At 50.5% G+C, this 13,706-nt stretch overlaps 1 protein-coding gene across 1 annotated transcript in view; it reads left to right on the top strand.

Annotated features, from left to right (window-relative positions):
* PRKCA (protein kinase C alpha) overlaps positions 1 to 13,706 on the top strand; it is a 468,463-nt gene that overhangs the window by 344,879 nt on the left and 109,878 nt on the right. The window contains exons 7-9 of the mRNA XM_008067537.1: positions 5,134 to 5,290; positions 5,959 to 6,093; positions 6,300 to 6,396. Coding sequence (XP_008065728.1) covers positions 5,134 to 5,290; positions 5,959 to 6,093; positions 6,300 to 6,396 — 389 coding nt within the window. The remainder of the gene's footprint in view (positions 1 to 5,133; positions 5,291 to 5,958; positions 6,094 to 6,299; positions 6,397 to 13,706) is intronic.

Genomic DNA, 13,706 nt, shown 5'->3' with positions numbered 1-13,706 from the left:
GCCTGCAGCACCCCTCCGAGGAGGCCAGCCCGGCTTTCCGCACCTCGCGCTGCACAGTGAGGGCTCACGTGGCCACAAGTCTCGGTGAGCACACCTTGCTGCTCCCAGAGAAGGCGTGGCAGCCGCTCCTGCCGGCCTGCAAGCCCACGCTTGGCCATTTCCCTGTCACGCAGGCCCTTGGCAAGGCCATGGGCTTCTTTGCTCGTCCACGCTGTTCCGGGGGCTCCTGGGGCTTGGGGTCCTCGCCTGGCTGCGGCTGCCCAGGCCTCTGAGCAAGGAGACATTCCATGCGCCTGTACACCCGCCTCGTTCCCAAACTCGTGTTTAAAACACGCATGTCCTGGGCCTGCCCAGCCACCTGTCTCAGGTGTTGCTGGATAGCTGTTTCTCAATCTTCATAATCTTACTTGTATGGGCTTTATTCAGAAACGGTGACTTGCGTGATTGGGAAACGATATAACCTTCTAACCTGGGCTGGTTTTTCTCAATGCTGGGGATTTCAGACCAGCCATCTCAAGTCAAAAAACGGGCATATAATTAGTATTCTGTGTTCCTATTAAAATTACAGAACAGACTCTCTTTTCTAAAATGGCCAATGCCATGGCACAGATGTACTTCCTCAGCAGATGTATCCTCATAAAGGCTGCAGAGCTGCTAATGAGATGCAGTGGGAAAGAATTCTTTCTGCATCCCTGGTAGGACTTCGGGCCCATGTGGGCAGACTCTGGGAGCACAGTTGGTGCTTCTGCAACGAAATGAGCAAGAGAACGTGTTGTTTCTTTACTGCTTGTTTAGAGACTTTCTACCTTTCGGAACTTGAGTTGGCATGCTCGGTTTTTTAATCTCTGTGGTTTATTTATTAAAGTAGCATGTTATTTTTCTGCCCTGGTTCTGTGTGTCAAAACAACGCGGTTCTCGTAGAAAGTGACAGACGAGAGAGGGGCTGTGGGGCCGGTGCCAGGCCTGTTCTTCTTGGACCTGGTGCTGCTCTTTGACTGTGGAAGATTCCGTGTCCTCAACCTCAGAACTGGCAACCCCTCCAAGTGTGCGTCCCGCATGTGGAATGAGGCCACTGGTGGGTGTGGCTTCTGGTAGCACTTGAGAGTATTTCTGAAGGTGCTGAGCAGACATTAAAAAACATTAAATGACATGATGTGAAAGTTATTCTTTCTTCAGTTTTCCTTCAGTGTTGGTTGTAACAGCACAGAAAGTGTCTATCTAGGGCTAGAATGTTCTTACACTCAAACACGGGGTCATTTCCCCTTTGTACAAAGCTAAGAGAGAGCAGGTCTCAGGCAACTGCATCCAACTAGAAGTAGATAACATAGATTTTTATCATATTTGTTTTTATGGTTACTTTCAATTTGTGGCACACAATCTGGGTTTTCCATTTGCTATAGTGATACATTTCCTTTTAAAATGTGGAATGTTAGCCGGTTTAAAGAAAAATGTGAAACATAGCCAAAGTCCTCAAATGATGTCAGTGATGTTAGTCCAGGACCACACTTTGAGAATGCTGCTGGGTGCATTGAACAGTGCCTGGCCCTGGCTTCGTGTCGGTCTCACATGGGGAAGTTTAAAAGACCCTGATGCCGGACTCAACCCAGACCAAGCAAATCTGATTCTCCAAGGGTGGGGCCTGGGCATCTGTATTTGACCAGAACATCTCGGGTGTTTCCAGTGTGTGGCTCCACCGGCCCACCTCTGCTAGGGAGGCATCCCCACCCTCTGACCCCGCTCTCGGCTGCATCTCTCCCTCGTCTCTCCCCCTACTTCTCGCCCACTTTCCCTGTTGATTTCCCTCTTCTTTTTGTCTTCCATAGCTTCCCCTCTGGCAGCCTCCTTACAGCGATCCCTGTTAAGTAATACACTCCAGCATAGCTTCTGAGCTTAAGTAATACACTCCAGCATAGCTTCTGAGCTTAAGACACGGCCGAAGCCACTCAGTTGCCACCATGTTAGAAATGTTCCACATTGTACTGTTGTTCACTGCGTTTGCTTGCCAGTTCACAAGCTGTGGCTGAAGTTTCTGAACGTGTGAGCCCTTTTGGTTTTGCTCTCCACCAGCAACTGGCATTAACAACAGTAATAGTCATTACTGTATGCCTGTCATTGTTCTAAACAATGTTCACGTGTGAGCCTACAAAATCCTGACATAGGAGGGAGGTACAGTCTTCCAGATAAGGAACCTGAGGCGCAGGGAGCTGAAATGTCTTACCTGCAGCCATGAAGTGACTGATCCCAGAGCCCACACACTGAGCAGATGAGACTCCTGATTGGTTGCTCACCATCCTGATTCAGGTGTCCTGCACATGATAAATCACATATCACATAGGCTGTTCTCCGCTGCAGTCAGAAATTGAAAGTTGAATCCACTCTCTGCTTCAGTGACATCTGGAATGATGACATTTCTTTTTAACTTAAATGATAGTGTCTCAGTAGGAAGCCCACAGCTTTAAATCTCATCAAGACCGTACCTCATCACCATTCAGAAGAGATCAGCTTTAAATGATTTTGTATATGTTGGCTGTCAAGCCTATAAATTGAAGATGTAAAAGCCAGCACCCACATCATTTGCAGCTGGCAAGAGGCGAATCAGGAGGTCTTGGTAACCTTGATAAGGGTCTTCATTAACTTTTCTGGGGTGTGGGCTTCTGCAGCCTCCAAGGTTAGACATTCTGGGGCATTTTCTGCATTTTAGAAAACATCTGATTCTCATCCTGCTATTTCATTGGAGGCAGACTGTTGGCCTTTCCATTCCTCATGGGAGAGCTCCATTTTTATGCTTAATTTTTTCCTCTTTTGGAACACTCAGGTTTGATGTTTTAGGAGGCTAGACCTTCTGCACTGCATTGAAACCTTCTAGGCCAAGCTTGGTGGCTCAGCCTGTAATCCCAGCACTTTGGGAGGTTGAGGTGAGTGGATTGCCTGAGCCTCTGGGTTCGAGACCCACCTGGACAACTTGGCGAGACCTTGTCTCTCTACAATTAAAAAAAAAAATTAGCCAGGTGTGGTAGCATGTGCCTGTAGTCCTGGCTACTTGGAAGGCTGAGGTGGAACGATCCCTGGAACCCAACAGGTCAATACTGGGGTGGCTGTGAGCATGCCACCGCACTTTAGCCTAGGCAATGGAGTGAGGCTCCAACTCAGAAGAAAAGAAAAAGAAACCTTCTACATGAGGTTGGTGAGCTCTCAGGTGACTAAGCTGGGATCCCTGGCCTCACTGAAGGCTTTAAAATGGCATGTGGTGGAGGTGAGCCTGAAACACCACACCTGGGTGTCATGAGCACTCATGTAGTAGAGTCTCTTTTCTCCCCTCATTTTCCAAGCACCAACAATTTAAGGTATTTTATATACATTATTTAATTCACCCCATAACTCTGTACCACTGGGATCATGCCAGTGTTCGTTCTTCTAGACAAAGAAACCCAGGCTTGGGGTCTTACACTTCCCAGGGCTTGGGGTCACATGGTGCAAGAGGCAGATGGGAGGCAAATCTGCTGAGCTCTGAACCCAGGCCTGCTGGTTCTGTCTGTGTTCCATCTCTTTCCTCGCTGGGTGAGGCTAGATGCTGGCTGATGGGAAGAGACGTTAGGAAGGCACAGAGGGCATACGAGGAACACGTGCTCAGCTTCTCCATGGCTGGCAGACCTGAGCAGCCTGCGCCCCTCAGACTGTCTGAGGTCCCATCTGTCACCTTCCTATGCCAGCGCTGCCCGGGAGGGAGAATGCACGGCTGTTGACGGCAGGAGCTAGCACACCCTGGGTCCAAGATGAGTCAGGGCAGTGGCTGTCTAACTTCTGATTCTAGGGCAAATCACTTCAAGTCTTTAGCCCTCCCCTTCCTTCTCTCCCTGCCCACCGCCAACTCCAGCACATTCTTCTAAACCTCTTCTATCATTTTTAATTTGAGGTGCTGCTAATCTGTGCTGACCGGCTCGTCCATGGTTCTCCAACTTGGGTGAACATCAGAATCACCTGGGGGCTTGGTCAACACAGAGCACTGGACCCCACCTCGGAGGTGTGACTCAGTGTGTGGGGACCACATTATGGGACCCACTGATTTGGGAGCCTGGTCCCAGTTAGATGTGTGTTGGTGGCGTCTGACCAGCTAGGGACCCCAATCATGGAGACAGTCAGCCATATTGGGGAAAATGCCATGGAAGAGAGTGAGGAAGACACTTGGGAGGCAGGCTGTGCCTCTTCTCATGGTGATGATAGTTTATGACCTGCTCCACTGATGGGCAGTGGCTTCAGACAGCCACTCCCACGGTCATATGGCTCTCCAGCTGCATCTCTGAGCGTGCCTTCCTCTGTGCATGACACGGCCTCTCCTGCAAATTAGTTTTGATGCCCGGGTCCGTGCTTCTCCAGCTAGAATGTGCACTGGAATCTGCTGCAAGTGTTGTTGAAGTGAGGCTTCTCAGCTGCCGGTCATTCTGAGGTAGGGCTGGGGCCTACATGTCCAGTGAGCTCCCGGGTGAGGGAGTCGCTGCTGCCCCCGGCCTGCACACAGGGGCAGTTCTGAACTGCAGCTGAATCTACCGGTAGCTCTCACCCCTGCGGCAAGTAGGATCACCTGGGAGCTCTTAACACCAAGGTTGAGCCATGTCCCTTTGGTATTCTAGTTTAAATTCTGGGCCTGGGGATTGTTACCTCTTTCTCCACAAGTGGCTCCAGTGTCCAACCAGGGGTAGAAACCGCTGGCCTTTGCAAGGCAGTAACACCTTCCAGGCACTCGTGCACACGCAGCATCGTGGACCAGATGGGTGGCATGCACCGTGTCTCCTGGAGGGTGGGATCACCTGGGAATCTTGTCGTACCGCAGATTCTGCTTCCACAGGTTTGGGGCACAACCCAGATTTCTGCCTTTTTAAGAGGTGCCTGGATGTCGCTGGCGTGGCCGGTCCAGGCAGGTGCCGCGTCTCCGGGCTCCCCTACAGGCCCACACGATGCCCCTGTCTCCACCAGGGATGGTAATGGGAAGCTTTTCTCTTGTGGAGTGTCAGAGGTGCTGTCTCCCCTCAAACAGTGTCGTGGTGTTTCTTCTGTTCAGCTTGCTGTTGACACAGTACCCTGGGAAGTATAGGTCAGTTCTCTCTTGCTAACATTTCCTTCCTTCTCTCTTCACAGTTCGAGATGCAAAAAACCTGATCCCGATGGATCCAAATGGACTTTCGGATCCTTATGTGAAGCTGAAACTTATTCCTGATCCCAAGAATGAAAGCAAACAGAAGACCAAAACCATTCGCTCCACACTGAATCCCCAGTGGAATGAATCCTTCACGTTGTAAGTGGTCTCTTCTCGATGGCGCCTCATTCCTGCACGCCGTGTAGCTGTCCACTTCGTTATCCGAGCTCATGACCAGGCATCATCATGAATGGTTTCCAGCACATCTTCCTTTGTGAGCCCTCCTCAAGTTGCTTTCAGGGAGGTGTCACCGGTTTGCTGGATAGTGACTTGGTTTACCCAGAGTTGCACGATGCAAGCCCCGAACTCTTATCATGGTTTATTCTGTACAAAAAGTCCTGACTGTGGTACCAAAGAGGGTGTTGAAATGTCTGAGTTGTATCCACCTCTTGATGGACTTAGGTTTTCAGACAGTGTATATTTTGGAATTTTGGGTCAGACTCTGTTGCACCTACACAACTCTGACATTCTAGTGCCAGAGCAGCCATAGACAATATGTAAATGGATGGCCATGGCTGTCTGCTCGTAAAACTTTATGTATAAGAACGAGCAATGGACCAACCTTGAACAGGGATCAGTTTGCTGACCCCCGGCGTAGAGCTTTGGCTGCCAGCATACGTGATGGGTGTTTTATTAAATGGTTTGTGCAGAAAGAGAACTGAACATCCTGTTTCTCCCTCTCAGGCCCAGATCATGAGCATGTCTTCTCCTCCAAGAGACCATGATCAAGATAACCTAGTGTGTGCGTATGTGTGTGTGTTTTGCAGCAAACTAAAACCTTCAGACAAAGACCGACGGCTGTCTGTAGAAGTCTGGGACTGGGATCGGACAACAAGGAATGACTTCATGGGTTCCCTTTCCTTTGGCGTCTCAGAGCTAATGAAGATGCCCGCCAGTGGATGGTAAGGAAGCCCCGAGGCTGACTATGTCTCAACGCACTTACCACTCAGAGATTCGGGTGTACGTCCCGGAAATGTCTGAGGAATGTCTAATTCGCCAGAGGATGCATTTCCCGAAACAGCTTGACTAGAGGTTGCGGGAGAGGACTGCTGAGCTTGTGTTGCAGACACAGTGCCCTTAACTCTCCTCTCCCCCGTGTCTTTGAAAGGTACAAGTTGCTCAACCAAGAAGAAGGTGAGTACTACAATGTGCCCATTCCAGAAGGGGATGAAGAAGGCAACGCGGAGCTCAGGCAGAAATTCGAGGTGAGGGTGCCACCCCAGTTGCTGGAAACCTCTTTCCCAAAGAAACATGACTCCAAGAAGCATGACCACGTTTTGGTGGTTATGCTGTCGAAAGGAAAGAAGTAATTTAAGGATTGACAGTGTTTCTCTTTATTTCAAAAACATCAATTGGTGATCCCTGCCCTTTGCAAGCTGTTGACATTCTGTGTCGACTATCATTCAGGAAATGGACGTTGAGAATGCCCCAGGAACAAGAGCAAGGTTGACTTCTGCATAAGAGGTTGGTTTGCCTGTCACTGGGGAGATAAGCCAGGTTCAGGGTGCAGGCTCTTCCTTACTCAGCAGGGCTTCACTCCCCCCAGGGAGGAGGCCCTTTGGCCTTTCCTCGGGCTGTCGTTTGGGTTTTTCCTACAGAAAGCACAAGACTCCCCCTGTTTTGAGAGACCCACTGAAGTGAATCTTCCTTTGTGTTTTCGGTTCCTTTTTATTTTTGCTGCAGATGTTTAGTGAAGGCTGCCCCTCCTCTCCTTCCTGTCTGGCTTCTGTGTTTGCCCCTGTCCTGGATTCCTGGCTCTTCTTGCCTCCTTCTTTCCCCACCGTTTCTCTCCTTCTTCTCTCTCGCCTCTTCTCCTCTGCACTCGGCAGACGTCTCAGCTTTTAGGGAGCATTCTTTCCTCTACGCGCCCGCCGGATGTTCCAAGTCACAGCTGCTTTTGATGTTTTTCTGCTTCTCCAACCACCCTGCATGTCGACTGTTGGAGGGATCCCCACAGCGGCCTCTTCAGGCTACGTAGCTGGCCCGTGTGCACCTTTCCCTTCTTCAGACTCATTGGAGTCCCTTAGCGTTTCCCACCCTCAAGAGACACGTGTGGGCACAGACGCTGGGCGTGGCTGGAGTGTCGACACGAATGGTCTGCTGTGGTCTCGTTTTCCTTCTTCGTTGTTCCCAAGGAGACATCAAGGCCATGTCCAGACGGAGCGAATTCCAGAGGACATAAAGCATAGAATTGTTCAAGTTACTCTGTTATACTAAGGTCTGCTTGAAGTGGATGTTGGTGCAGGTACTTAACAGCAGTTGCTGACATTGGATGCCCTTGGGAGGAGAGAGAAGTGAAGTGAGTCACAGAGAGTCTACTAAGTGGCAACTAGCAGCAGGCCTCTGGGTGGTGAGGCAGCAGGAGGCTGTGGGGACTGGGGTGAACTGGTCAGCTCTGCGCTGTCTGGAGTGGATAGCTACTGCTGCTCAGTGCCGTGGACTCTTGCCATGCGTGTATTTGGACCCTGTGCTGCCAGATCCTTGTTCTTCAAGAGAAGCCAAACATTCAGGTTTCAGTCTGACATACTGAGATTTCTTTTAATGTTGGCAGAGTTCCAGACACAGGTAGGATTCAACCAAGGAGAATCAGCTTGTAATCTGTTGCTCTTAAATATAGGAGAGGTCAGGTGCAGTGGCTCACACCTGTAATCTCAGCACTTTAGGAGGCTAATGGGAGGATTGCTTGAGTCCAGAAGTTCAAGACCAGCCTACAAAGCCAAAAATTAGTTGGATGTGGTAGAATGGGCCTGTAGTCCCAGCTACTTAGGAAGCTGAGGTGGAAGGTTCACCTGAGCCCAGAAGGTCCAGGCTGCAGTGAGCCATGGTCACACCACTCACTGCACTCCAGCCTGGGCAACAGAGTGAGACTCTGATTATTTAGTGTGTGTGTGTGTGTGTGTGTGTGTGTGTGTGTGTGTGTGTGTGTATCGTATGAGAGAGAAAGAGGATAAGGTATTTTCCAACTTGGCCTAATAGTATTTAAAGGAATTTGAGGTCAGTGGTGCACGCCAGGGCTTTGGGAAGGCTCAAGTGTCTCTGCCAGGCATAGCTTGTTTTTCTGTTTGTTTCTTCACTTGCTTGTCTCCTTCCACCCCTACCCCACAGCTGGGGATATGAGCCTGGAATACTGGGCAGGAAGGCTTTCTCGAGCCCGTCCCTAGTGTCATACCAATCTGTGACAATGGACCTTCCTAGACCGAGTTTCAGGCCATGGAGTGCCAGCACTGCTCAGCTGTCTCAGACAGAGGAGGGTCCTGAGGAGCCAGGAAGAACCTGGCCGTTGAGTTTCACGCCCTGGTGCAGGTCATCAGCAGTCACTGTGTCAAGAGCTGCAGTGACAGAGTGCACTTGAGGGGGAACGGTGTGGTACATCACAAACCATTACTCGCAGTACTGTTTGAGACCTAGCTATGCTGATGGAGAAGTATTGACCTACGTTCTATGCTTCATGGCCATGGCTTCCTAGTGAGTAAGCTTTTTGCCTTCCTGGGCAGTGAGTACGGCTTTTTATAAAAGGTCAGAACTGTAAACTAAAAAAATAAATAAACAAACACAGGCCAGAGGGGTGAGCAGAAGTGCAGCATTCCCCTTGAGAGACTGATCAGAGGCCATGAGTGTGTGTTGCTGGTTACTGCTCTCCCTCCCGGGAGCCCAAGGCCATGTGGCATATGGGGAGGGGTGACATCCGCAGGGCTGCCTGGGGCCCGCTAAGGTCCACACTTGGAGCACCTGTGTAATCTACATTCCAGCTTCTTTAAACATCTTTCAGCTTGTTTCCTAGATTTTGTTCCCATCGCATTAGCTTGGTTACTGAGAGCACTTTTAAAACAACTGCGAGAGCTTGGGCAGAATGCCACCAGATAGATGATGGTGTCAAAAAGATGCAGAGAATTTTATGGCAACTTCCATGCTGCATTTTAAGTAGAATATTCAGATCTTACTTCAGGTAGAGGTTCCGTCACATAATGCTTTTTTGCTGAGGCTTGTAAGTGTGAGCGTTACAATGCTTCCCCGGAGCCAAGTGCTTGGGAAGAGATGCGCCGGGACGGAAGGGCTGGCGTCCGCACCTGAGCAGTTCTGGGGCAGCCAGTCTCTGCAGAGAGGGGGTCAGCGGGCATCGGTGCCACTTGGAAATTTCTCTTAGCTCCATGCATATCCTCCCTCCCAGCCCCAGAACCTGAGGCTCTCCTCCGCACCCTTTTCTCCATGTCAGCCCCATGCAGACTTGCCTGGCCTCACAGAGTCCTCTCCTCCCACCTCCTGGCAGCAGTCGGATTCAACTGAGTTCAGCGGGGACTCATTCCCAGATGGACCTCGCGTGAGGGTTTGTCCTTTCAGGAGCAGGTGCCTCTCAGTGGTATTGCACACCATGCAGGCTCTTAAGTTGTTCTGCCTACACCCTGCTCTGTTTTCTAGAAAGAGTTCTCTAAATGTGGTATTTTGAATCTTTCCCCAGAAATCAAAAGTCATTCAGTCTGATGAAAAGAGGAATAAGAACAAATGAGCATTTACTACTCTGCCACTGCATGAGTATTCATCTGATAATTAGATGGAAAGTTTTCCCAATTTAGATGGCTGATTCTAGAATCTTGGCACACAGAATGAGCAGTGAGTGAAGCTCTGAGGAGCCAGGAAAGTTGCAGGTGGTTGGAAAGTTGCAGGTGGTTGGAAATGCTCTCAAGTATAGGCCCGGCCAGAGCAGTTCATCTTCCTATGTGACAAAATGAAGCAGAGTCTTGACTGCGGTGCTCACGGATGGCGTGTCTGTGGCGTTTAGGCTGTACTGTGTTTGTATCCTGGGCCCCTGGTTCACAGACATAAATGATATATTTTTTCATTTGTTGCATAAGTGACGTGCCTCTGTGGAGCTTCTGCTCTGTGCCTCTGGGCCCTGCTGCGACTCTTTCCGGGAACGAAGCAGGAAGCTTCTTGAGAAACAGACCCCATGTGCCCGCTGTGCCAGTCAGCATCTCCCCTGAGTCTCCCACGCTGCGGAGACAAGCAGGACTCCTGTTCCCGTCCCCACTCCTGGGTCCTTGCTGCCTGCACTGAGGCTCATGGCCAGAGCGGAGAGGGTCTGCCTGTCCTAGAGTGGCACAGAGGCTGGGTAAACTGGCTCTGCAAACTCTTTCTGTAAATGGTCAGGTGATACATATTTTAGCCTCGCAGGCCACGCAGTGTCTGCCATTATGCTCACTTTTGCTGCTGCGGTCCCCAAGCATCCACAGAGGACACACGAACAACTGAGCACGGTGTGTTATTTACAGAAACAGACTTGGCTCATGGGCATGGCATGCCAGTTTCTCATTTAGTCCACGGCCTCTAGAAGCAGATCCTGGTTTTGCCACTTGTCAGCCACGTGGCCTCTCTGTGCTTTTGTGTTCTTGGCTGTACATGGGAATAATAGCAGTATTTATTTCACAGTATTTGTTTATTTGTTTGTTGTTTTTTTAGAAAGCAGGATTGATTGAGAGGCCAGAAAAGCTCCTTCAGTGGGAGAGACCTGAGAGGGCTGCCCGATTGTATCGTTTTAAAGATTAAATGAAGTGTCCAGTAGAAAAGTCCAAAAAGGATACTAACTCTACAAATGCTAGCTCTTGTCATAAACAACGTCGTTATCAAATATTTCACTGTAAACATGAAATGGGTTATAGAGAGCATTTTTTTTTAACTTCTGACGTTTCTCTGAAAAAGAATGACTTTTCATGTTGAAATCATGCTCCAAATAGTAGGGTATGCTCTATGTCCTACAGTCTACCCATATTATGAAATAAAAGTATATTGGTGAGAACCTTATCACCATTTATATTACTTCTATGGGAAAACATATCCTGATATATATTCATATGGATTTCTAAAACACAGTGTTTCTGTAAATTGGAGCCTTGGTATGCCTGGGAATGTATCAGCTAACCTCTGAGTTATGGTGTCAGTGGTTGTCTGGGAAGTAACAGTATGGTATTCTGTTTCATCTGAGAGTGTGGTCTCGCACTGAGAAGTCAACTTGCCCTGCCATATCTCCATTCTGTGGTTTGGTTTAGGGTCCTGAACATATTTGAAAGACACTTGATGTAAACCACACCAAAAATAAACAGAAAGATAATCATAATTGTAGTGACAGCTAACAATTCAGCAGAGACATGATTTAGATGAACAGAAATGTCACAGTTGTTTCTTACTGACTCAGTTCACATGGAAGTCCAGTGCTTTTGATGCCATTTTGATCTCTTACAAACTCTGGGATCTGAATTATTCACATCCTAGGCTAACCCAGGGAGTTGCATTCTATGTTCAGTTTTCCAGTTGGAAAAAATTATCTTCTGACCACATCTTTCCTCTTTTAAAACAGTTCCAGAGGTTCTTACCATCATTTGTGGTCTCATTTTCATGGTTGCTAGTAAGCTTGAGCATTTTTTTTTAAATTTGGAGTCTCACTCTGTCGCCCAGGCTGAAGCACAGTGGCACGCACGCTCATGGCCACCGCGGCCTTGACCTCCTGGCTCCAGCGATCCTTCTGCCTCAGCCTTCCAAGTAGCGGGAACTACAGGCGCACATTACCACTCCTGGCTAATTTTTTAAAATTTTTTATTTTTGTAGAGCTGAGGTCTCACCAAGGTACCCGGGCTGGTCTCAAACCCGTGGGCTCAGGCAATCCCCTCGCCTCCCAAAGTGCTGGGATGACAGGCTGAGCCAGGAGCCTGGCCAGCTTGAGCACTTTTGTTCTGTTTGTCAGTGTGTTGGTCCTGACGCTACCTGCATCGACCTGCAAAGCTGGACTTGTCCTGAAGTCAGAAGATGGGAGGAAGAGGTGGGGAAGGGGTGGCAGGAAGGGGAGTGCGGGTGCCCCTCTCTGGCCCTCCTTTGGAGCTCCCTTCCAGTTGCAGGCCCTCCTCTGTCCCCCTTTCCTGGGGGGGCCTTTCTCCTAAGGCGTGGCCCCTCTTCCGAGGGCATAGACTCCAGCCAAGGCCCTCTTCCCCAGTCCCGCTACCTAGAGAGAAAGCAAATCCAAGGACAAAAGCCCCTGTCCTGGGCCTGGGGCCCGAGGGCGTGTCTGGACAGGTGGTGAAGACTTCTCCCTTCCCACACTTCATACTTCAGTATTTAACAAGATGAAACTACATTTTCTCATTTTGCTTCAGTATCACAGTTTCTACTTTTAATTTGTATTTTGATGGCTTTGAGCTGTAAATGGTCTTTAAGCTAGCTCCTTTCTACGTGTGGGGCTGCTCTTCTGTGCCACACGTTGTTAGCAGTTAACGGAGTTGCTGACATTAAAACGTCAAGCAGCGTCCGTGGAAGAGGTGGCGCTGCTCTCTTCCGCGTGCCTGTCCTGAGTGTTTGTGGCCTTCGTCATTTATTGCACGTCACTTTAAGAAAGAGAGCAAAAGGGAAGCTGAAAGCACCCGGACCTTTTCTCCTGCTGTGCACCTGTAACTTTTGCCACCCCTCATTGCTCCACTCCAGAGTAAGTTAAACTCTAACATTAAAAAAAAATCAAAAGCCAAGCCGGCACCTCTGCGGCAGTGCGAAGACAGCTAGGAGGCCGCACACCTTGAGCTTTAGCTGAGGCGGGAGGTTTCTGTTGTCAGAATACAGTGGGAAACGGTGTCCATTATGACGCTGACAGATGAAACGCCACAAACACCTCTTTTGAGTGCCAAGGCCCAAGAACACCGGATGAATTCATTTGAGGTGCCAGTGTCACTTGAAATTCGTGCGCACTCTCTGGAGGGAAACACTCCTACCGAGAAATGCGTGATCAGGTCGGAGACGGCCGCTGCTCTCGTCGTGCGGGTTTGAGCGCCACCTCCGCCCTGGCCCCTCCTGGGGAGCAGGGTGGGTGGGGTTGCCGGGCTGGGAGGACGGCAGGGCATCATGGCGAACACCTGTTGCGGGGCGCTGGATGGTAGGCCGCTTCTGGGCGAGCGTGGTGCACGGCCTTCGTTCGAGAAGGGAGGCGAGAAGCGTGGTGGTGAGAAGAAATGGTGAGACGCGTCGTGGTGAGAAGCCAGCCCTGGAGCCGCCGCTGGGTTCCATCTGGCCCTGCCTGCGCCCCTGTGTGTGACCGGGGGCAGGCCACTCTGGGCTTCGGCATAGGCTCTGCCGTCGGGCTGCTCTTGCCGTGCGTCCTTTTGTGCCATTCGAATGGTCGGCGTGTCTTTCTGATTCTAACAGATTGCCAACTCCGTTGAAATGGAAGGCAGAAATCGTTTCTGCGGTGAGAGCCCCCTGGAAGCTGCTGGCGTGCACCCGTCACGGCGAGGTGCCAGAAGGGACAGTGAGTCCCTGCAGCCAGAGCAGCATGAGGGGGCCGTGCCCCCCGGCCCGAGAAGCCCCCGGCCCCACAGAGGCCGAGGACTGAAAGCGGACGCTTTGCGGGGGCCGCGCCGGGCCCCACGTGGAGGCGCGGAAGACGCCGGGGGTGGCCGGCCAGTGCCTGAGTGAGTGGGAGCCCCCGGCAGCCCACTGCCCCAGACCCCGGCGTCCGGGGCCAGGCTCCGCCAGCATCCAGTCC

The sequence above is a fragment of the Carlito syrichta genome, unplaced genomic scaffold (genome assembly GCF_000164805.1).
Source record: "Carlito syrichta isolate Samal-C Ts95f unplaced genomic scaffold, Tarsius_syrichta-2.0.1 Scaffold309696, whole genome shotgun sequence".
Classification (NCBI taxonomy): Eukaryota; Metazoa; Chordata; class Mammalia; order Primates; family Tarsiidae; genus Carlito; species Carlito syrichta.
Note: the sequence above shows the minus strand (reverse complement) of the source record. Positions and strands in the feature narration are given on the sequence as shown.